This window comes from Anguilla anguilla, chromosome 18 (genome assembly GCF_013347855.1).
Source record: "Anguilla anguilla isolate fAngAng1 chromosome 18, fAngAng1.pri, whole genome shotgun sequence".
In the NCBI taxonomy this organism is placed as follows: Eukaryota; Metazoa; Chordata; class Actinopteri; order Anguilliformes; family Anguillidae; genus Anguilla; species Anguilla anguilla.
In genome coordinates this window covers 28,502,923-28,524,491 of record NC_049218.1, presented here as the reverse complement: position 1 = coordinate 28,524,491, position 21,569 = coordinate 28,502,923, and the positions used below count along the sequence as shown (strand labels likewise).

The 21,569-nt window shown below is 51.4% G+C and overlaps 2 protein-coding genes across 3 annotated transcripts in view; one reads left to right on the top strand and one right to left on the bottom strand.

Moving 5' to 3' along the window:
* smap1 (small ArfGAP 1) overlaps positions 1 to 11,056 on the top strand; it is an 82,463-nt gene extending 71,407 nt beyond the window's left edge. For both annotated transcript variants that reach the window (XM_035400775.1, XM_035400774.1), the window contains 3 exons: positions 7,324 to 7,507; positions 8,138 to 8,466; positions 10,678 to 11,056. In XM_035400775.1, coding sequence (XP_035256666.1) covers positions 7,324 to 7,507; positions 8,138 to 8,466; positions 10,678 to 10,785 — 621 coding nt within the window. In that variant the 3' untranslated portion in view covers positions 10,786 to 11,056. The remainder of the gene's footprint in view (positions 1 to 7,323; positions 7,508 to 8,137; positions 8,467 to 10,677) is intronic.
* Positions 11,057 to 11,480: 424 nt separating this feature from the next.
* b3gat2 (beta-1,3-glucuronyltransferase 2 (glucuronosyltransferase S)) lies at positions 11,481 to 21,263 on the bottom strand. Its single transcript, XM_035400776.1, has 4 exons — positions 19,981 to 21,263; positions 17,361 to 17,505; positions 14,042 to 14,190; positions 11,481 to 12,012 (listed from the first exon to the last, which is right to left on the bottom strand). Exons 1-4 carry the CDS (start codon positions 20,512 to 20,514, stop codon positions 11,926 to 11,928), a joined length of 915 nt encoding a protein of 304 aa, XP_035256667.1. The 5' UTR covers positions 20,515 to 21,263; the 3' UTR covers positions 11,481 to 11,925.
* Between the last annotated feature and the right edge of the window lie 306 nt (positions 21,264 to 21,569).

The window sequence follows — 21,569 nt, the reverse complement described above, 5'->3', positions numbered from 1 at the left end:
ACACATGTACAGGGATTTACTGAGGGAGAGACATAATTGTTAATTTCCTGTGTGTGAGTGCCCAGTCTACAAGAGCCCAGTCTGTTTACCTTCCTAGTTACAGCTGACAGGATTGATTTGTGGGGTGTGTGCGATTAAAGAATACGTGGTGCATAATGTTGGCGCATTAGCGTGCTGCAGCCGTCCAGGTGCTATGCTTTGGGCTGGAGGAGGGGCTTGTGTTTGATGGAGGTGCGCTGGTCCCATCCTGTTACCTTGCACAACCCCCCCCCCCCCCCCCCCGGGGTTATCTTGGCCATGATTTAGTCCCTGCCCCCACTCCTGTGATAGGTGGGCCTGGGATTTAGTCCCTGCCCCCTCTCCTGTGATAGGTGGGCCTGGGATTTAGTCCCTGCCCCCTCTCCTGTGATAGGTTGGATCAGGATTTAGTCCCTGCCCCCTCTCCTGTGATAGGTTGGATCAGGATTTAGTCCCTGCTCCCTCTCTTGTGACAGGTTGGATCAGGATTTAGTCCCTGCCCCCTCTCTTGTGATAGGTTGGACCAGGATTTAGTCCCTGCCCCCTCTCCTGTGATAGGTTGGATCAGGATTTAGTCCCTGCTCCCTCTCTTGTGATAGGTTGAATCAGGATTTAGTCCCTGCTCCCTCTCTTGTGACAGGTTGGATCAGGATTTAGTCCCTGCCCCCACTCCTGTGATAGGTTGGACCAGGATTTAGTCCCTGCCCCCTCTCCTGTGATAGGCTGGACCAGGATTTAGTCCCTGCCCCCTCTCCTGTGATAGGCGGGACCAGGATTTAGTCCCTGCCCCCACTCCTGTGATAGGCTGGACCAGGATTTAGCCCCTGCCCCCTCTCCTGTGATAGGCTGGACCAGGATTTAGTCCCTGCCCCCTCTCCTGTGATAGGCTGGACCAGGATTTAGCCCCTGCCCCCACTCCTGTGATAGGTTGGACCAGGATTTAGTCCCTGCCCCCTCTCCTGTGATAGGCTGGACCAGGATTTAGTCCCTGCCCCCTCTCCTGTGATAGGGTGGACCAGAATTTAGCCCCTGCCCCCTCTCCTGTGATAGGTTGGACCAGGATTTAGTCCCTGCCCCCTCTCCTGTGATAGGTTGGACCAGGATTTAGTCCCTGCCCCCTCTCCTGTGATAGGCTGGACCAGAATTTAGTCCCTGCCCCCTCTCCTGTGATAGGTGGGCCCGGGATTTAGTCCCTGCCCCCTCTCTTGTGATAGGCTGGACCAGGATTTAGTCCCTGCCCCCTCTCCTGTGATAGGTGGGCCCGGGATTTAGTCCCTGCCCCCTCTCTTGTGATAGGGTGGACCAGGATTTAGTCCCTGCCCCCTCTCTTGTGATAGGCTGGACCAGGATTTAGTCCCTGCCCCCGCTCCTGTGATAGGTTGGACCGACTTGAGTCTTCAGTAGAGTACAAGTGTGTATGCTTATAAACGCTTACCCTTATAGACTCAGTAGAATGCGTCAGCAACGTAAAGCTGACTTCCCTCTTAGCTCACTGCTTTTTTACATGTCATTAAATGCCAAATGGGCTAAAAAGAGGGATGAGGGGGCCAAATTGATTATTCAGTCAAAATAAGACTGAAAAGTACGGTTTCCCAGATGTGGATTGAGCCAAGTCCCAGTCTACAAGAGCCCAGCCTACAAGAGCCCAGTCTAAAAGAGCCCAGTCTACAAGAGCCCAGTCTAAAAGAGCCCAGTCTAAAAGAGCCCAGTCTAAAAGAGCCCAGTCTAAAAGAGCCCAGTCTGAAAGATCCCAGTCTAAAAGATCCCAGTCTAAAAGATCCCAGTCTAAAAGTGTCCAGTCTACAAGAGCCCAGTCTTAAGGAGTGTAGTCTAAAAGAACCCAGTCTAAAAGGACTCAGTCTAAAATAGCCCAGTCTGATAGAGCCCTGTCTAAAATAGCCCAGTCTAAATGAGTGTAGTCTAAAAGAACCCAGTCCAAAAGGACTCAGTCTGAAAGAGAAATTCCCTGATCATCTCCACTGGAATAAGTGTTTAGTCTGGAACTGGGCTTAATCAGCGTTGTTGCCGTGCCGTTTCCTGAACTGTTTCTGAACCCAGAGTATATAGACGGCGTTCACACGGTCTGTGAGCTGATCTGTTTCTGAACCCAGAGTATATAGACGGTGTTCACACGGTCTGTGAGCTGATCTGTTTCTGAACCCAGAGTATATAGACGGCGTTCACACGGTCTGTGAGCTGATCTGTTTCTGAACCCAGAGTATATAGACGGCGTTCACACGGTCTGTGAGCTGATCTGTTTCTGAACCCAGAGTATATAGACGGCGTTCACACGGTCTGTGAGCTGATCTGTTTCTGAACCCAGAGTATATAGACGGCGTTCACACGGTCTGTGAGCTGATCTGGATTTCACACTGAGTTGAAGCAGCGCTGTGAAGGTGGGCGGGGCAGCGGGACACGTGTAGGCGTGGTCTCCTGTTCCTCACATCCAGCCAGAGTTTGTCCTTCAGCCAATAAGCTCTCGCGTTCAGGTGTCAGCTGGAGCTCGTCAGCACAGGCATCTGCTGGCAGGCCTGTGGCCTACGCCTTTCGTTCCAGTGCGTTCGGTAACACCACAGAAAGGCCATAGAGAGGGAGGCTGAAAATGTAACTGAAATATTAATTTCAGGGCATGGTGTGTGTTTATATTCTTTACGGCAGCCTGAATTATTGAAACTTCCCCAAAATGTTTCATCAGTTTGAGAAAGTTTGCCGACAGGACCTGAAAGGACTTGCGAGGCAGATTTCCAGAAGAGCTTAAGCTGTCTTTGCTGTCGGAGCTGGCTTTTGTGTTCCATTTACAGTCCTGGATCCGTTTGTGAAAGCGTTTAAATGCGCCTGAAATAAACCTCTTGGCAGACCTGGAGTCTGTGGAAGGGGCGGTCCCAGAGTCTGTGGGAGGGGCAGTTCCAGAGTCTGTGGAAGGGGGCGATCCCATAGTCTATGAAAGGGGCGGTCCCAGAGTCTGTGATAGGGGCGGTCCCAGAGTCTGTGAAAGGGGCGGTCCCACAGTCTGTGGAAGGGGGCGGTCCCAGAGTCTGTGATAGGGGCGGTCCCAGAGTCTGTGGAAGGGGGCGGTCCCAGAGTCTGTGGAAGGGGCGGTCCCAGAGTCTGTGAAAGGGGGCATGCCCTGTATATTAAATATGTAAAGTGTGCACATGGGAGGAGAATATCCATTGACTTTTTTTGATTCATCAGGCTCATGTGATTTGGCTAACCAGTGATCTATAGGTAATTCACTCCATATTCATATTTATACATTCCCCACTGAAATACACACACGTATGCACACACACACACACTCTCTCTCACACACACACACACACACACACTCTCTCTCTCTCTCTCTCTCTCACACACACACACACGCACTTGGGAAGGCAGGGACTCGGGCTCTTCTGACCGTGTATAAAAGTAGGAGATCTCGTAAAAGGGCTGTGGCGCTTAAATGAAGAAGCCCCCCCCCCCCCCCCCGCACGCCTGCTCTGTGAGGTTTGTTAGCGATGAGGGACGGCCGGGCAGGACCAACGTGCCCTTTGCCCCCCCCCCCCCCCCCCGACCCCCAATGGGACGTGTGTGCGGCTGCAGATAGTCTGAAGCTCTATTGCAGACTGGGGTGAAACAGCAGCTCTCTGCAGCACAGAGATACCACAGGCACAATGGAGTCCAGGAAGGGTCACTGGGGGAAAGGTCAGGGGTCACCGTGGCTGTAATCAGCACTATGCAGTGCGAGCATGTACTTGAAGTTATCCGTTTATTTGGACTTGTGTTTATATGTGCCTTTTTGTGTGTGTGTGCGTGCATGCGAGTTTGGTTTGTGTGTGTGCGCGTGTGATGTGTGTGCGTGCGTGTGTGCGTGCGCACGTGTGATTTGTGTACATGCATGCGTGTTGTGTATGTGTGTGTGTGCGAGTGCGTGTGTGTTTGCATGTGTGCCTGCTTGCGTGCGTTCGTGTGTGTGCATGCCTGCGTGCGTGTGTGTGTGTTTGTGTGTGCATGCGTGTGTGTGTGTGTGTGTGCCTGCGTGTGTTTGTGTGTGCGTGCCTGCGTGTGTTTGTGTGTGCGTGCCTGCGTGTGTTTGTGAAGGGGATTTCCCCAAACACGTGTGCCTTGCTGCTGCAGCGTGGTCCTGCCTGCGCCCCTTCCTCCTTCATGCATTATTTGTTCTGATTGCCCCCCTGCTCCCCCCCTTCATGCACCCCTCTCACCTAATGGATCTTCTTCAGTCGTATCACGTGATATTTGAGCAGTGCAGTGCTGGCCGTTATTTGGAGGATAACTGCTTTGGCTGTACGGTGAAGCAGTGCTGCTGTATTGGGCTGTATGGTGAAGCAGTGCTGCTGTATTGGGCTGTACGGTGAAGCAGTGCTGCTGTATTGGGCTGTATGGTGAAGCAGTGCTGCTGTATTGGGCTGTATGGTGTAGCAGTGCTGCTGTATGGTGAAGCAGTGCTGCTGTATTGGGCTGTATGGTGTAGCAGTGCTGCTGTATTGGGCTGTATGGTGAAGCAGTGCTGCTGTATTGGGCTGTATGGTGAAGCAGTGCTGCTGTATTGGGCTGTATGGTGTAGCAGTGCTGCTGTATGGTGAAGCAGTGCTGCTGTATTGGGCTGTATGGTGAAGCAGTGCTGCTGTATTGGGCTGTATGGTGAAGCAGTGCTGCTGTATTGGGCTGTATGGTGAAGCGGTGCTGCTGTATTGGGCTGTATGGTGAAGCAGTGCTGCTGTATTTGGGCTGTACGGTGAAGCAGTGCTGCTGTATTGGGCTGTATGGTGAAGCAGTGCTGCTGTATTGGGCTGTATGGTGAAGCAGTGCTGCTGTATTGGGCTGTATGGTGAAGCAGTGCTGCTGTATTGGGCTGTATGGTGTAGCAGTGCTGCTGTACGGTGAAGCAGTGCTGCTGTATTTGGGCTGTATGGTGAAGCAGTGCTGCTGTATTTGGGCTGTATGGTGAAGCAGTGCTGCTGTATTTGGGCTGTACAGTTCGCCAGGCCCTATGAGATGTCTCCCGTTGCTCTGCTGGGCTCAGTGCACCCCTGTGGGCGTGGTCCAGCATTCCTAAACACCAGCTGCCAATCAGAGCTGCGTCGCAGCGGAACGAGAGCTGGCGGGGCGGGGCGGGGGCGCCGGCGTGGACCCCCGTCAGCCTGCGGCTTCGGAAGTGCGGCGCTCCGAAGGGTGGACGGCGGCCCCACCGATCCCCCCGTCTCCATGGTGACGGCAGTGCGATCCCCTCAGCTGACTCCCCTATCTGTCCGCGCGCGGCCGCCCCGCCAAAACACAAGCTTCCGGAACACGAAGCTCGCGATACTCCTGCACATCCTTCTTCTCTTTAAGAAAAATAAATCTCATTCATTTCAGTTTGCTTCACAGACACAAAAAAGCCGGCCAACACACACACTACATTACATTACATTACATTACAGGCATTTAGCAGACGCTCTTATCCAGAGCGCCGTACAACAAGTGCATTAGTTCAAGGTGCAGAGGTGCAAAAGAAACACACTAGAGTGAAGTAAAGATCGTAGTGCCGGAAGTGACCACATAGATCAGGACTCCAACCCTGTAGGGTAACCTGTTCAGCAAACAAACAATCCTGCCAAGTACAAACTAGCACTGGAATCACATTTGCCTGATCGGAATCAGACAAAAACAATCCTGCCAAACGCTCCCTATAATTAAACCAAACTGAAACGCCGGCGACGCGGGAGGGTGTTTTTGCGTGGCGGCGTTGTCTTGTGGTGAGATTACCCTTTATTGACAGATTTACGGCCACGCCCCGCTGTTCCGAATGTGTCCTCGTCTCTCGTCTGATTGGTTTTCACCTCCTTGCCCTTGAGCCCGGATGGGCTCTGAATTAGGCCGGACTCGTCCGGAGGTCTGCTCCATCCTCGGCGAACAGCTGCTGTCAGCGGCACGGCAGACATCTTTAAGAGCCCGCCCCGCCCTGCTCTGCTCTGGGAGGTGTGGGGCAGACATCTTTAAGAGCCCGTCCCGCTCTGCTCTGGGAGGTGTGGGGTAGACATCTTTAAGAGCCCGTCCTGCTCTGGGAGGTGTGGGGCAGACATCTTTAAGAGCCCGCCCTGCTCTGCTCTGGGAGGTGTGGGGCAGACATCTTTAAGAGCCCGCCCTGCTCTGGGAGGTGTGGGGCAGACATCTTTAAGAGCCCGTCCTGCTCTGCTCTGGGAGGTGTGGGGCAGACATCTTTAAGAGCCCGCCCTGCTCTGCTCTGGGAGGTGTGGGGCAGACATCTTTAAGAGCCCGCCCTGCTCTGCTCTGGGAGGTGTGGGGCAGACATCTTTAAGAGCCCGCCCTGCTCTGCTCTGGGAGGTGTGGGGCAGACATCTTTAAGAGCCTGCCCTGCTCTGGGAGGTGTGGGGCAGACATCTTTAAGAGCCCGCCCTGCTCTGCTCTGGGAGGTGTGGGGCGGACATCTTTAAGAGCCCGTCCTGCTCTGGGAGGTGTGGGGCAGACATCTTTAAGAGCCCGCTCTGCTCTGGGAGGTGTGGGGCAGACATCTTTAAGAGCCCGCCCTGCTCTGCTCTGGGAGGTGTGGAGACATCTTTAAGAGCCCGCCCTGCTCTGCTCTGGGAGGTGTGGGGCAGACATCTTTAAGAGCCCGCCCTGCTCTGCTCTGGGAGGTGTGGGGCAGACATCTTTAAGAGCCCGCCCCGCTCTGCTCTGGGAGGTGTGGGGCAGACATCTTTAAGAGCCCGCCCCGCTCCCTGCATTATTCATGCGCCATCAAACCCCCGAGCGCAGGCCAAGCCGGAGCCCCACTCCGCCTGGACTTCCCCTTTTCCCATCATGCCTCTGTAATGAGGTTAAGTGCGGAGGCTGCGGTGAAGTGGCCTCTCATGTGGAGCGATGACACCTCACCCCCCTCCCCCCGCACACTCCCCCCCTCCCCCCCCGCTGAGGGGCACTCCATAGTGGTCCCTTCACGTGCACCATCTAGGCCGTGTCCGTCTCTGTGCGGCGATGTAGCGCAGACAACTGCACCACCCCGCTGCCGCTGCTCCATCCGCGGGCAGCTCAGTCACTGCCTGCACAGATTCGTCGGAGTCGTTCGTTCTGTCTCCAGCGGTGTGAACGAGGTCGCACCTGCGCCGTCTTGCAGCTCCCTTTGTTTTTTATTTTTACTTTTTTTTGTCCCATTTCCCGGCGTCCCGCTGCGTCCTGGTTTAGAAAGGTGCAGTACAGGTGGGCTCCCGTGCTCAAACGGAGCAGCCAGCTGTTCTGGAGTTTTGAAAGGTGAGCGTGGATGTCACGTGTGTTCTCTCCCCCCCCACCCCCACCACCCCGCAGGCCAGTTCCAGTAAAGTTGCCGGGGCCCCCGCAGGCACAGGAAGTTCAGCCCCCGCCCAGGGCGACCTGGACCTGTTCACCGAGACCGGCAGCAAGGCCGAAGACTCGGCCAAGAAGCTCCTCTCCAAGGACTCCATCCTCTCCCTCTACAGCACCAGCAGCATGCCCCCGCAGCCTGCCCCCGGTACTGCACGCCCTCCGAGCCCCCCCACACACCCAGCATCCCACAATGCATCACTGATCCACAGATATCTGTCTGCGTGACTGTTCCATGCGTCCGGCTCTTCTGTTGTTCCTGGACTAGAACAGTGAAGCACATTTAAAGGTTTAAATCTTTATAAAGCATGCTGGTTTGGGAAGCCCCCCCCCCCCCTTCTGTTGGGTTGGGGGTGGAGTCAGGAAGTGATGGACACGCCGCCTCCGTTAACGGAGGTATTAGTAACTGAGGCCCTGCCGCGGCCGAGCGTTCGGACACCGCTGAACGAGACTTCAGTCCGCCCGCAGTCTACGCCTTCGATGTCCCACTTAGGACGCTTTTCCCAAGTACAAAAATAGAAAAAATTTTAAGTGCTCTCGCTTATAGATTTTCTTTTCTGTCTGGGTTTGCAGTCTTCTTAACCTTTTTTCAACTTTCAGTTTTTTTTAGATTTTTGTTACTTTTTTGGCTGTTTGCTCCCGCACCATTGCAGAGTTGCTCCTGAATAGCGAGCACGTTGGCGTTTTTGACGGGCGTGCTCCCGAAGAGCGGGGACGTTGGCGTTTTTGACGGCTGTGCGTTTGTGTGTGTGTGTGTTTGTCCTCTCTCCCCCGGCAGCCATGTTCATGGGCCCGTCCCAGATGCAGTTCCCCTCCCAGCCGGGCCCCGGGTACCAGGGCTTTCCGGGCATGGGCGCGCCCGCCCCCCCCACCACCATGATGGGCACGGTGCTGGGCCAGAGCGGGCCGGGCATGGGGCAGAACGCCGGGATGGTGGTCGGCATGACGATGCCCAACGGCTTCATGGGGGCGGCGCCGGCGGGGGTGATGGGCCTGGCCCCCGGGGTGATGGGGGCGCAGGGGGGCGCTGTGCCCGCTGGAGTGGTGCCCCCCCAGAACATGTACGCCATGCCAGCTGGGCAGCAGGCACAGTGGAACATGAGTCAGGTACAGTATGAATCTCATCAGTAATATCACAGGCGCTACTGTAATATAACATACACTACTGTAATATCACAGGCGCTACTGTAATATAACATACACTACTGTAATATCACAGGCACTACTGTAATATCACAGGCACTACTGTAATATCACACACACTACTGTAATATCACAGGCGCTACTGTAATATAACATACACTACTGTAATATCACACACACTACTGTAATGTCAGAGGCACTACTGTAATATCACAGGCCACGACTGTAATATCACACACACTACTGCAATATCACAGGCACTACTGTAATATAACATACACTACTGTAATGTCACAGGCACTACTGTAATATCACAGGCACTAGTGTAATATCACGGGCACTACTGTAATATAACATACACTACTGTAATATCACACACACTACTGTAATATCACAGGCACTACTGTAATATCACAGACACTAGTGTAATATCACACACGCTACTGTAATATCACACACACTACTGTAATATCACAGGCACTACTGTAATATCACATACATTACTGTAATATCACAGGCACTACTGTAATATCTTTAATATCACAGGCACTACTATAATATCACAGGCACCTCTGTCCTTTATCACGTATGCTGTATAATTCGGTTCAACTCATGAACTGAATTTTCAATATAATTGTTCTGTTATGGTGAGAGCCAGTGAGAATGTCCTGCACCTTTACTGGACCGAGCCCACTAACCATGTCCTGTGACCGTGAGTCGAATGCACTTTGGGTCTGGCTGTTTTAATGAAACGTCTCGTCCCGCCGTTCGAACGCACGAACGGTGGTTACAGAGCAGTAGCGACTCTAAAGAGCCCCCCCCCCCTCGCTCCCTAAAGAGCCCCCGTGCTCGCTGGTCTGTCAGCCGGATTACCTGGGCCCTATCGGCCGTCTCCCGGTGATGAGGGTGGGGAGTTGTTGGTCCCGGTGCTCTATCTCAGGGAGGAGGAGCTGAGCTGGGCTGGGCTGGGCTGTGAATCACCCTCACACTGATGCCCCGATTGCCCGATAGCAGAGTCCTGCCCCAGAGCTCTGCCCCAGAGTCCTGCCCCAATAGCAGAGTCCTGCCCCAGAGTCCTGCCCCGGAGCTCTGCCTCAGAGTCCTGCTCCAGAATCCTGCCCCAGAGCTCTGCCTCAGAGTCCTGCCCCAATAGCAGAGTCCTGCCCCCCCCCCACGCTCGAGCAGGGAGCCAGGCTGGGGGGGAGGCTCGCTAACGCAGAGCCTGTGTGGAGAGGGGGATTGTGGGAAATGCACAGACAGCTCGCTAACAGAGCCTGTGTGGAGAGGGGGATTGTGGGAAATGCGCAGACAACTCGCTAAAACAGCCTGTGTGGAGAGGAGGATTGTGGGAAATCCACAGACAGCTCGCTAACGCAGAGCCTGTGTGGAGAGGGGGATTGTGGGAAATGCGCGAACAGGGGCATTCTGGGAAAGGTGCAGGTGTCTCACTTCTTTGGCTTTCTGGCCAAGAATCAGTCGAAGTCTCTGACTGGACAGACGCTTGTGCCCTTGTGTGTGTTTGCATGAGCTAGTCTGCCTGCCTGTGTGTGTGTGTGTTTGCATGAGTTAGTCTGCCTGCCTGTGTGTGTGTGTGTGTGTTTGCATGAGCTAGTCTGCCTGCCTGTGTGTGTGTGTGAGTGTGCGTGCCTGTGTGTGTGTGTGTGTGTGTGTGTGTGTGTGTGTGTGAGTGTGCGTGCCTGTGTGTGTGTGTGTGTGTGTGTGTGTGTGTGTGTGTGTGTGTGTGTGTGTGTGTGTGCGCGTGTGTGTGTGTGCGTGAGTGTGAGTGTGCATGCCTGTGTGCGTGCGTGTGTGTGTGTGTGTGTGAGTGCCTGTGTGTGTGTGTGTGAGTGAGTGTGCATGCCTGTGTGCGTGTGTGTGTGTGTGTGCGTGCCTGTGTGTGTGTGCGTGCGTGCGTGTGTGTGTGTGTGTGTGTGTGTGAGTGAGTGTGCATGCCTGTGTGTGCGTGTGTGTGTGTGTGTGTGTGTGTGTGTGTGTGTGTGAGTGAGTATGCATGCCTGTGTGAGTGCGTGTGTGTGTGTGTGTGTGTGTGTGAGTGTGCATGCCTGTGTGTGTGTGTGTGTGAGTGAGTGTGCATGCCTGTGTGTGTGTGTGTGTGTGTGTGTGTAGAGCGCTGCTTGCCTGACTCCTCTGTGCTGTGTCTCTGTGTCTCTGCAGGTGAACCAGCACATGTCGGGGATGAGCCTGAACGGGGCGGGCGGAGCCGTGGGCGGCTGGGTGGCGCCCCCCTCAGGCCAGACCCTCAGCACACAGCTGTGGAAGTGAGGGACGGGACGGGTGGGGCGGGGCGGGACAGGGTGGGGCTTGCGGACACCCCCGCCCCAGAGAACCCCAGCTTCTATCCGCGTACCCACACCTCCGCCCCCTCCTCCCCCAGCGGTGATCCTCAGAGCCCGCCCTTCTGCCCGCCGCTCTGCCCGCTGGGTAGTGCGGTGGTTCAGCGTGGCACACAGACTGGCAGCTTGGTCCGTCTCATTTGCGAAAAAGGGTGTTTTTTTTGTCTTTTTTTTCTTTCTTTTTTGTTTTTAAAAAAACATATCAGCGAAAGAAGCTGCTGGACCAATTACGCGAGCGTCTAATATATCAGTACCAAATCAATAGTGAGTGATAGTATTTAAGTGGCAGAAATATGGCTATCATGTCTGTGGATCCCTCCCCCCCCCCCCCCCCCCCCCGTGCCCCGGCAATCCCGTAGGCCATATGAACAGACGTACTGTATGTTTCCATAGAGATATCCGCCGTTTCCCCGAGCAACGCTTCCCCTTCCTCTCGTCGCCCGTCGGGTTGAGACGAGCCCCTCGTCTCGCTGTGGTGTTTTATTGTGTGTGCTGCAGAAGCACCGTTAGGCGGAGGAACATAAACCTGGATGACCCAACACTTGGGGGGGGGGGGGGGGGGGGGGGGGGGGGGGGGGGTGTAGAATCGAACAAAGAGGGCGAATTAAGTTTTTGTCAAATGTGGCAGAATTTCAATCAACATGGACAGGATCTCTGCCTTGCAATAACGGAAAAATAGCTGCAAACCAGGTCCTCCAGGTTCATTTCCATTTTGCGTTTACATTTTTCTGGTGCCTAGTACAGATTAAGATGTTATTTCCGTGCATTAAACAGTGAATAGCCATGACACGTGGTCTGATGCTTTTTTTTTGTCCAACGACTCCTTTTATTGTAAAAATGTTATTTTTTATTTTGTCATTTGTCCTGTTGTGTATTTTAAAAGCGGGCAGTTTGGAATAAAGGAGCGAACGCTGTAGTCCGGGTTCGTTCCCTGTGGTTCTGAGTGCGCTGGTCGCCGGGCAGCGGTCTCCGGGGGAACCGCGGCTGATGTCACGGAGTGGTGGGCGGGGCCAGCTGGGGGTGAATACTGCCGTCCGTGGTAGCACCAGTGTGGGACTGGGATTCCTCTTCAGACCTCGATCAGGACCGGGTCCTGCCTGTGTTTGGGCTCGTTCCCCAGGTTCACCTTCTCCGTGCGAGTGTGCCACACCAGGACCTGGAAGAGAGAGAGAGGAGCGTGCGCTGAGAAAAGGATGTTTCTCTCTATCTCTCGCTCTCTCCCCCCCCCACCCTCCTTCTCTTACTCTCCCCTTTTTCTCTTCCCCCGCTTCTGACTTCTTTTGCTCTGCCTGTCTTCCCATTCTCCGTCTCTCACTCCCTCTCTCTCGGTCTCTCACTCTCCCTCTCTCACTCCCTCTCTCTCAAATTCAAATTCAAAATGCTTTATTGGCATGACATATTTTTAGATGCATATTGCAAAGGTGCTAATCAATCAGAATAACAACACTAATGATGACAGGAATAACAACATTAAATATGAGGATAAACATAATAGACATAAAAATGTATATTAGTATATAATACATTCTAATACTGTAACTAAAAGACACAAAAATACATTATATAATTAAAAACATACATGTGTATATTAGTTAGGGGTCAGTGTTCTCTTCAGTGTAATGTGAGTGAGTGACTGAGTGAGTTTGTGTGTGAGTGTGTCAGTTAGTGAGTGAGTGAGTGAGTGAGTGAGTGAGTGAGTGAGTGAGACGTGGTTAGGAAAGGGGGGGTTGGAGGAAGAGGAGTGGAGTTTGCTTGGCGGCTGGTGTTATGCGCTCCCTGTTTGCATGCTGACGGGGAACGGGTGGTCAGGGGGAGCAGCAGATCGGCGATAATGAGCAGGAGCTGCTGGGAGATGAGCGTGTAACCAACCCTGCGCCTCAGACTCTCCCCCCCCCCCCTCGCTCTCCCTTTTCTGTCTTCACCCTGCTCTCTCTCTCTCTCAGCTCTAACTTAAACAGACACTGATGAGCTTAGCAAGCGGTACTCCTTGCTGCACTGTATTCTGGGAGTGGGCCGCATATGAGCTGAAAATATCTCCAGTTCCGGTGCCACAGAGGCTGGCTGAGGCCTCCGTATGGTGCAGGTGAACCTTTCAGCAAGAAGAACTTTCTGATTTTTCTGGTCAGACGCCATGACTAATCCCTGCTCTGCTTCAGCGAGAAGTCCGACGTTCATCCGAGATCTCCGCTCATTTATTAGGACTGCAGAATTGATTGCTTTTAAACCATCAATCCTTTCATTGATAAGCTGTCTTAAACCATGAGCTAGGTTTCCGTTCTGTGTGTTTTGCATTGCAGAGCATTAGCTAATTAACTTCACATCTTCATTAGGTCTTGCCACCTGATTAGCACTGCAAGTGTAGCAGCAGCCAAACTCTCAGACTGTTTGTGGAGCTTGTGTTTGGCTCAGAGCTTGTGTTTGGCTCAGAGCTTGTGTTTGGCTCAGAGTGATTTGGGCAGTAATTCATCTGAATGTTCACAGTGCTAATTGTCTTTTCTGATATTAATCTTGTGTGCTTGAGCGCTGTGCTGCTCACAGCAATGTCTGCCGCCACAGGAAGGAGGAGTGGCCACAGGAAGCAGGAAGTTGTTAGAGGCGGGACTGACTCAGGAAGCAGGAAGTGGTTAGAGGCGGGACTGACTCAGGAAGCAGGAAGTGTTTAGAGGCGGGACTGACTTAGGAAGGAGGAAGTGGTTAAAGGCGGGGCTGACACAGGAAGTAGAGGCAGGACTGACACAGCAAGCAGGAAGTGGTTAGAGGCAGGACTGACTCAGGAAGCAGGAAGTGGTTGGAGGCAGGACTGACTCAGGAAGCAGGAAGTGGTTAGAGGTGGGACTGACACAGGAAGCAGGAAGGGGTTAGAGGCAGGACTGACTCAGGAAGTGGTTGGAGGCGGGACTGACACAGGAAGTGTTTAGAGGCAGGACTGACTCAGGAAGCAGGAAGTGGTAGAGGTGGGACTGACACAGGAAGCAGGAAGGGGTTAGAGGCGGGACTGACTCAGGAAGCAGGAAGTGGTTAGAGGCAGGACTGACTCAGGAAGCAGGAAGTGGTTGGAGGCGGGACTGACACAGGAAACAGGAAGGGGTTAGAGGCAGGACTAACACAGGAAGCAGGAAGTGGTTAGAGGTGGGAAGTGGTTGGAGGCGGGACTGACTCAGGAAGTGGTTAGAGGCGGGACTGACCCGGGTGCAGTTGTGGGCCTTGGGCTCCAGCTGCTCCACGCGGGTGATCTGCTTGAGGAAGTCGGACTCCTGCATGCCAGGCTGGGACCCCCTGCGCTTGAACAGGGCCCTGGGGCTCCGCAGGACCACCTGCAGGTTTACTGCGAAGCCTGGAGGAGACACAACCGCAGGGCTCAACTTCAGCACCCTGTCTGAGCCCCCAGCGCCTTTCACCGTGCTCAGCCCGTCAGCTAGTCCCATACTGCAATCCTACTGCATGATGTCTGTTGCTCCCATAATGCAATCTGATGTTTAAGGCAGAAATTATTCATTATCCTAATGCAAGGGAATACCTTTCGTTTACAGAAAAATAAAATTACCTCATTCTAATTGCCACTTTTTTCACCTACCCAGTTTGGAAGTGGCAGCTGTGCTTCGGGAGTGACCGGTGTGCTATTTGCACCTGCACAATGACTGCCTACCCAGCCAAAACATTGACACTGGAGCCCTGTGCACCTCAAGCCTTTAATCTTCAACCCGCTCGCTGTTTTCTGGGATGCCTCCATTGTGTATAAACTCTTAGAGCTGGAAGCGTTATGGGCTCCTTCCAGGGGAACTGCGGAGAAATAAAAACGTATCCAAGCTGCAGAGGCAGCTCGCTCCTCGCGGTGGCTCGGCTCTCCCTGGATCACATTAAACCGGGTTAGCTTTCAGCGCTCCACACAAACACCATTACCCTGCGTGGGTTTATAAGGCCCTGGAACGGCTCCCGGCCCGTAATTCGGTTAGGCTGCAGTCGCCGTTTTGATGATGGCGTCGAAGGAGACGCTAGCTGCTCTCGGAGATGCGCGTGCGATCCTCGCTTAATCGCGCGCCACGCCACGGCTCTTGAGCACAGATGACGCAGGTGACGCAAATGTACTGTTCCGCCTAATCAGTTCAGTCTCCGCGCATCTGAATAAAATGGGTTGTTACTAACCCCGAGCAGTTCTAAAGTTCTTTTTTTTAAGTCAAACCACTTATATTTCCTCTGATATATTGCGTTTTACTTTTAAAAAAAAATTATTATTACTTTTAATTCAAAGGCTCATCAGAAAGCACCCGGGGTAATTTGCACTAAAAGCTTTCGAGTAGCGAAGGCACTCGAATCCCTCTTCAAGTGAGCGCCGTGCTCCCTCTGAAGGCCAGGCTGATCGCTGTGTTTTTCTGGAGAGCGCACCGGCGGAGCCGAGCGGCGAGAAGAGCGCAGAGAGAATACTAACTCGTCCCATTGTCTCCTGCTCTTCAGCCACAGCGAATCTAACAGAGCCGAGACTTTGAAGAAAATAAATAATATATCGCAGGCAGAGCCGTCGCTCTTTAATCGCGACATGAATAGTGATTACGCTTCCGAGCCGCAGTCCGGTTTAAATGCACCTGTGTCCGAGAGTGACTCGCGAGCACGTGCTGTCCGGCAAAACTTTTAAGGACAGCGAGCAGCCCGTCCCGATGATATCTCGGCGCTGATGTAATGCTGGGAACGGTGAACGCGAACAGTGAGGACTGTGCGGTCGGGGTTCTAAAGGCTGACCGCGTGCGGCGCTGGAGCGGGCTGTGGGAACGGAATGTCCGAGACGAGCCGTGACACTCAGTGACACTCCGCGACACGCTGTTTTGTGTTACGGCACTCCCTCTCCCCCGTCCCCGCACTGACACGCACCGTTTAAAGGCGTTTCGGACTTCCGGGCTTCGGTGACGCCTGAACGCGCGACCAGCTCACAGACTCTACTCATTGCCTGACACGGCTGAGTAAGTGAGAGGTGCAGAGTGGTACTGTAGCCGGGGAATAAAGAAAGATCAAATCATCAGTGATTTACGCGTACACCCCCACCCTCTCCTCCTGCGCGTTTGTGTCCTGAGACATTTTTGGACAAACCCTCGGCTGAAGGAATTCGGTTCATCTGCTGTCCCCAGACCTGGGGTTCTTTCAGCCAAGTAGTGATAGTTGTGGTGTTTTCACTTCTCACCAAAATTAGTTTTTATCCCAAGAATAATCACTATTTTATGATTGTGATACACTATTTTTCTATATTCATCTTATACGCTATTTCAAAAAATTATTTGATTAGAACAGGCCATTAAATCCAGCTAGACTCTTCATTCACCTTTTATCATGAGTATCTGCCACTGTGTCACGCCTGGGCTATTCAGTACATTCGTGACTCTGTGCGAAGAGAGAATACCAGCGCAAAAACTCTGCGAGAGAGACCCCACTCATGAATGTTTTTGCGGCATCGTGACTGCGGTATGATTAATTTAACCATTTTAACCTATGCTGTTTGTACATGAATATGATTCTATCAGAATGGAAAAGTGGCAAAATGTGCCAAATTAATGTGAGCGCAGCACATAGCAGAACCGTCCTGTACATGACGGGCCAGACCTCACTGAGGTTCTCCCACTGTCCGCCGCTGCTCACAAGGAATATATGTATATATATATATATAATATATGTAAAATATGTATGAGAGACATCTATAAATATCTCTGCAGCAATACTAAGACTGAGAACGTTTCGCTTTTTCTGTTTCTGTTCTTTTTTCTTTTCTTCTTATGGGTCTCCTTCCGTGACGTGAACTTGTCTCATTACGGAGCTGGTTATCATCCTCGTGCCTTATGAGAGAAAACGGTCTTGTGGGCGGAGCCTTTGTCAGGTTCCGCCCCCCAGTGAACCCATCTGGATGCAGTGCGGGAGCTGCTTTGTAAAGCTGTCACAACAGACTGCAATTTTCTGTCGAGCTGCGAAAATTCGCCTGCGTAATTTACTGTGCCCCGTGCTCCTTGCCATCGGCTACATGAACCGCGAGCTAACCCCGAGCCAAGGCTTAAAATATGTACAGCAGAGAAGTTAAATACTTCCTTGATTCCTTACAATGGGGAGAATAAAATGAGAAATCCAGTGTAATTCTGAAGCTCAAAATAAAGCCTTTTCCCACGGTGCAGAATTCCCACAGGGTCTTACATTGTTATTCTCACAAAAATATTAATAAAACACATTTCCACATTGTTATTATTTAGCCGGCGAACAGAGGATTAGCAATACAATTTTAAAACATGAAGCTGACTTACTGTTTAATTTCCTTAATTTAACATTTTATTACGGAGACAAAGATATAATCGTGTTTCCGGCTGGACACAGAAAATCGCTTATAATTGGGTAAAAGACACGTGGATGTTGCTTCCTCTGTCTCTGATACACAAATGCGCAAGCATCTGTGCTCTCAGGCCAGACGTCATACTAAGAATGACTTTCACGCGCATGCTGCCGATGGCTGACCTGGCTCACCGATAAGGGCCTTACCTGCCATGTCGATGGCGAAAGGTCGGTCCGGCCTCCAGCCTGTGTACCAGCCCACCACTCTGCCATTCTCCACCAGGGGGCGCTCGTAGCGGCGCCCTCCCACCAGCCCCACTGGCCACACAGACACCTGCCGAGTGGACCGCATCTGCCAAGACACCAATCGCAGCGTTTGAGGTCCAGGGTTTCCTAATTAATGCAGGGTGGTGTGTGGTTAGAAAGTAATCGCAGAGCGTGCAGATCAAACGCACTACATGGCCTGTGGTGCCTGTCCTTCTAAACCCGAATTATTTTCAACAGGGTAAAATACCAAATAGCAGCCCCCATCCTATTTTGATGCAATAGCTTCGCCGTTTTATGAAATGCAAGTCCATCCTGGACACGTTGCAATACAGGTGGTGGAAGAAAATGACAGCCAGCGGAATTAAATGAAGCGGAATAGCGATGTTGACGGAAGGTAATGGTGCTATGTTCGATGAGGATGCGAAGGCAGGCAGCAGTAGCGGCGTTTCACGGAGACGCTGATCCATCCGAATGCGCTGGACGTCCCGCGGCCGCGTGCCGATCTCCCGACGCTGCGCTCTGGAGTATTCCCTTTGAGCCGCCGTCCCTCCGGTCTGCGGCTGTATTACCATCAAACGCTCAACTTCCCTCCTCTCATTCAGACACGCAGAAATTCTCCATATTGCTTCCTGTGTAATGGAAAATTGCTGGCTGAGAAGGAATAAAAGGAGAAGCCATGTTGAGCTCTCGTGACAGTTTGTTTCCCGCGGGTAGAGTTCACGGTGATATTCTGATGCAATCTGATATTGAATATGCTTAGGCTTGGAGTAAATCGCAGAGGGGGGCCTAATATCACGTTTTCTGTTTTATTCTGTATTACATTTATTTTAAAAGAAATAAATATACTGCATCAATCAATTGGTGACTGCCTTACAGGTATCCTTATAGGTATTGAAAATATCGGAGCTGGGGTGCCTTTGGACTTATGAATGTTTTAACTATAACAGCCCATGTGCGTGATGCCCTAACGCGGCTGCTTTTACCGCACAGTTCGGCTCCCTCGTCTCTCAGTCTCGCGGATGGACTGTGCTGAGCCTTGAGTTGGTCCACTGGCCTTCATAAAAGCCAGGTCCCCGAGCGGTGTCAAGGGAATATGTCCTGCTGTGATTCTGTCGAGTTATCAGAGCTGTCCCATTTACTCCGTTTTTCATGAAATTATCCCCCTCAGCAGCGTATTAATTGCTAATGCCTAGGAAACCTGTGACACCAGAACATGAATGCGTGGCGTATTTGAACCTCAGCATGGGCTCGTGGTTGTACCGGCTCTTTCGGCCTGGGGGATTTGAATGGTGGTGGTGGTGGCGGCGGCTATGATGCTGATGATCACGACGATGAGAAAGAGTTCTTCATTATGTCGTCCCGTGGGGGAAACATGACCAAATTGCAAGGACAAACATTGATTGAAATGGGCTTTGAAGTCGCGATGCCGTTTATATTTTGAGCCAGAGCGCGTGCCGCTGAGCGAACGTCCCTGCTTAGTGGTTCAGCCAGGTAGTTTCCTTCCAGTGAGTCAACATGCGACAGTTTCCTTCCGTCCGACATGGCTCAGTGTTTACAGAGAAAATGGGGGAAGGTCTAGATGGACTAACCTCATTAATGCACATGAATGGGTTTATTGACGTAATTCAGAGACAGGAAATCACTTCAAATGAATATTTCAAAGACATTTTCAATAGCACCGAGGCCTCACCTCTGCACATCGTACAGTTAAGTTTTTCAACTCATTATTGGATGGGGCAGTCTAAAGCCCGAGTCCGTCTGCTTTCGCAGTGAATAAGCGTGCATTTTGTAGCCTCGTCGAAAATCCTTCTATGACAAACCTATATCGATTATCATAAGCTTACTGGAGAGTGGCTGTGACCTTTGCGACAACAGGCTCGCTTTCGATCCACAATTAAACGTCATGGAAGTGACCTCGCTCTCGTTCAAAGCGCAAAATTAACGTTAAGATTTATCTACATTTTTGGTCTTAAAATTCTACTTTATTATTGGCAGCCTTAAAGTTGTTTTATTATTATCATTATCATTATTATTATCATTATTATTATCATTATTATTATTATTATTATTATTAACAACAACAATAATAATAATAATACTATTAACAATATGCCAGTAAACTTCTGTAATTCATTTATTGCAGCGGGACTTCATTCAAGACTATTATTGTGATTCATTTGTGCGTACGATAGCAGCAGTATGTTCTGTTGGTTTTGCCTCGTGAGGTGAACCACACGCACGATACCGAATGGAAGTGGGTGCGCGCTTCTTGGGATTAAAGAGTGATGTATGGACGAGACAGCTCATTGAGTTTTTATCCCCCGTCCATCCACTTCATCCATCTTTGTGTATCACACATCTCTAAACACAGTCTTGCGTTCGATTCACCTTCTATCCCTGGGCAAAGATCCAATTAATACATGAACGTGCTCTAGTGTAACTGGAGAATCGATAGGGGTTACACTTTTATAATACAATCTGTGAGATATTATGGTTATGCATATCTAATGAACTGGACGAAACACAGGTCAAACGGATGCAAAGCATGCATATGCTATACCTCTTCGAACAACTCCAAACTGTACGTGTTGTCATCATCTGCGAAGAACACCACCCCGGAGTCAGTCCGCGTGCGGTGCGTCCGCAGCCACCCCAGGGCGGCGTTCCTCTGCTCTGTCGCGCGGGGCATCCCGGACCGCTTATATCTGCGCGGTGTGAGGATGTGCAGGTGAGTGTACGGCAGTCCGGAGCGAGCGAGGAAGCGCGACACCAGCTCCGTGCGCGTGTTCGAGTCCTCAACCACGATCCAGTGGAACCGTGGCACCTGGCGAAAGGTGTTGGAGAGCCGAGTGAGCTCCGCTTTTTGAACCGCTCTGCTGTACGTGGGGGTGATGGCATAAATGACCGGCAGAGCAGTGCGATTATTCCCCGTCCGGGGTGTCCGGTCCTGTCGCTGTGGATTCCCCAACCGGGAGAGGTAGAAGTGTGCAGTGCTTCGGACAGAAGTCCTCTTGGTATCTATGTCAATCATGATAATAACGATCAACACCCAGGGCAAGAGAATGAAAAGGCGACTGTAGAACAGAGATTTCATGATGCAAAAGTTGATCGCCGTTCAAAATTAGGCTAAATGAAAACATTAATTCATTGCCTTGACTCGCTGTTCATTCTACATCGTCGGTTGCATATCATGGAGAGCTATGGTCTTCCCATATAATCATTCACTGACGAAATTTTGCTAGATATAACCATCTAGTCTGCAGTCTGGATTCGAGAAATGTCTCGGCTTTCTTTTTCCTATTTTTTCCCAGTCAAGCTATATGGAAGCTCTCAGCTCCATCCGTGCACAGTCCAAAGTTTCTCTGTCGTGGTAATCAAAACACAGCGACTCCTGGATCCTGCCTGCACTGCTCACCGCCACAGACCCTCCACTTAATACGGCGAGGAAAACGACGTTTCATCGCTCTCAAGTGAAACGACGACCGAAATCGCATGAAATTGCAAACAACAGGTAAGTCAAAGCCGGTTGTCTTCGTCCTATATATTTCCTTAAAACATCCATACAAAATATGTTAGCACAACGAATAGCCTAATTTGTATTTTAAATGATCCGTATCATCGTATAGGCTACGCTTGATCCTGTACACCCTCTTGTAATGAGAGGAAATATTTCCGAATTTGCCAGAATACTTGTATTATAAGCAGTTCGCGTCGTTGCGGAACGGTTCGGAGCGGTTCGGAGGCTGAGGAGCTAGCCTATACAGCACTGAGAAGATCGTCTTTGTTATGCTGCCACCTATAAACGTCAGTGTCCACTGAGACTTCAGAGAGAAGCTTCGCCGTATCCACCGGCAGTGTCCTCGAGAGAGAGAGAGAGAGAGAGAGAGAGAGAGAGAGAGAGAGAGAGAGAGAGAGAGAGAGAGAGAGAGAGAGAGAGAGAGAGAGAGAGAGAGAGAGAGAGAGAGCGATGCGCACCGCAGTATACTGACATCTAACGTATTTCGTAAAGCTTTGGTATCTGAAATCATGATTTATTATTGTCAGCAGCATAGCTTTTACACGAGGATTTTATTTTGAACTCACTGGCGTTTAAAATTGATTTCGAATGCTTAAAGAACACAACATTATTTATATTACATCTGACATAAA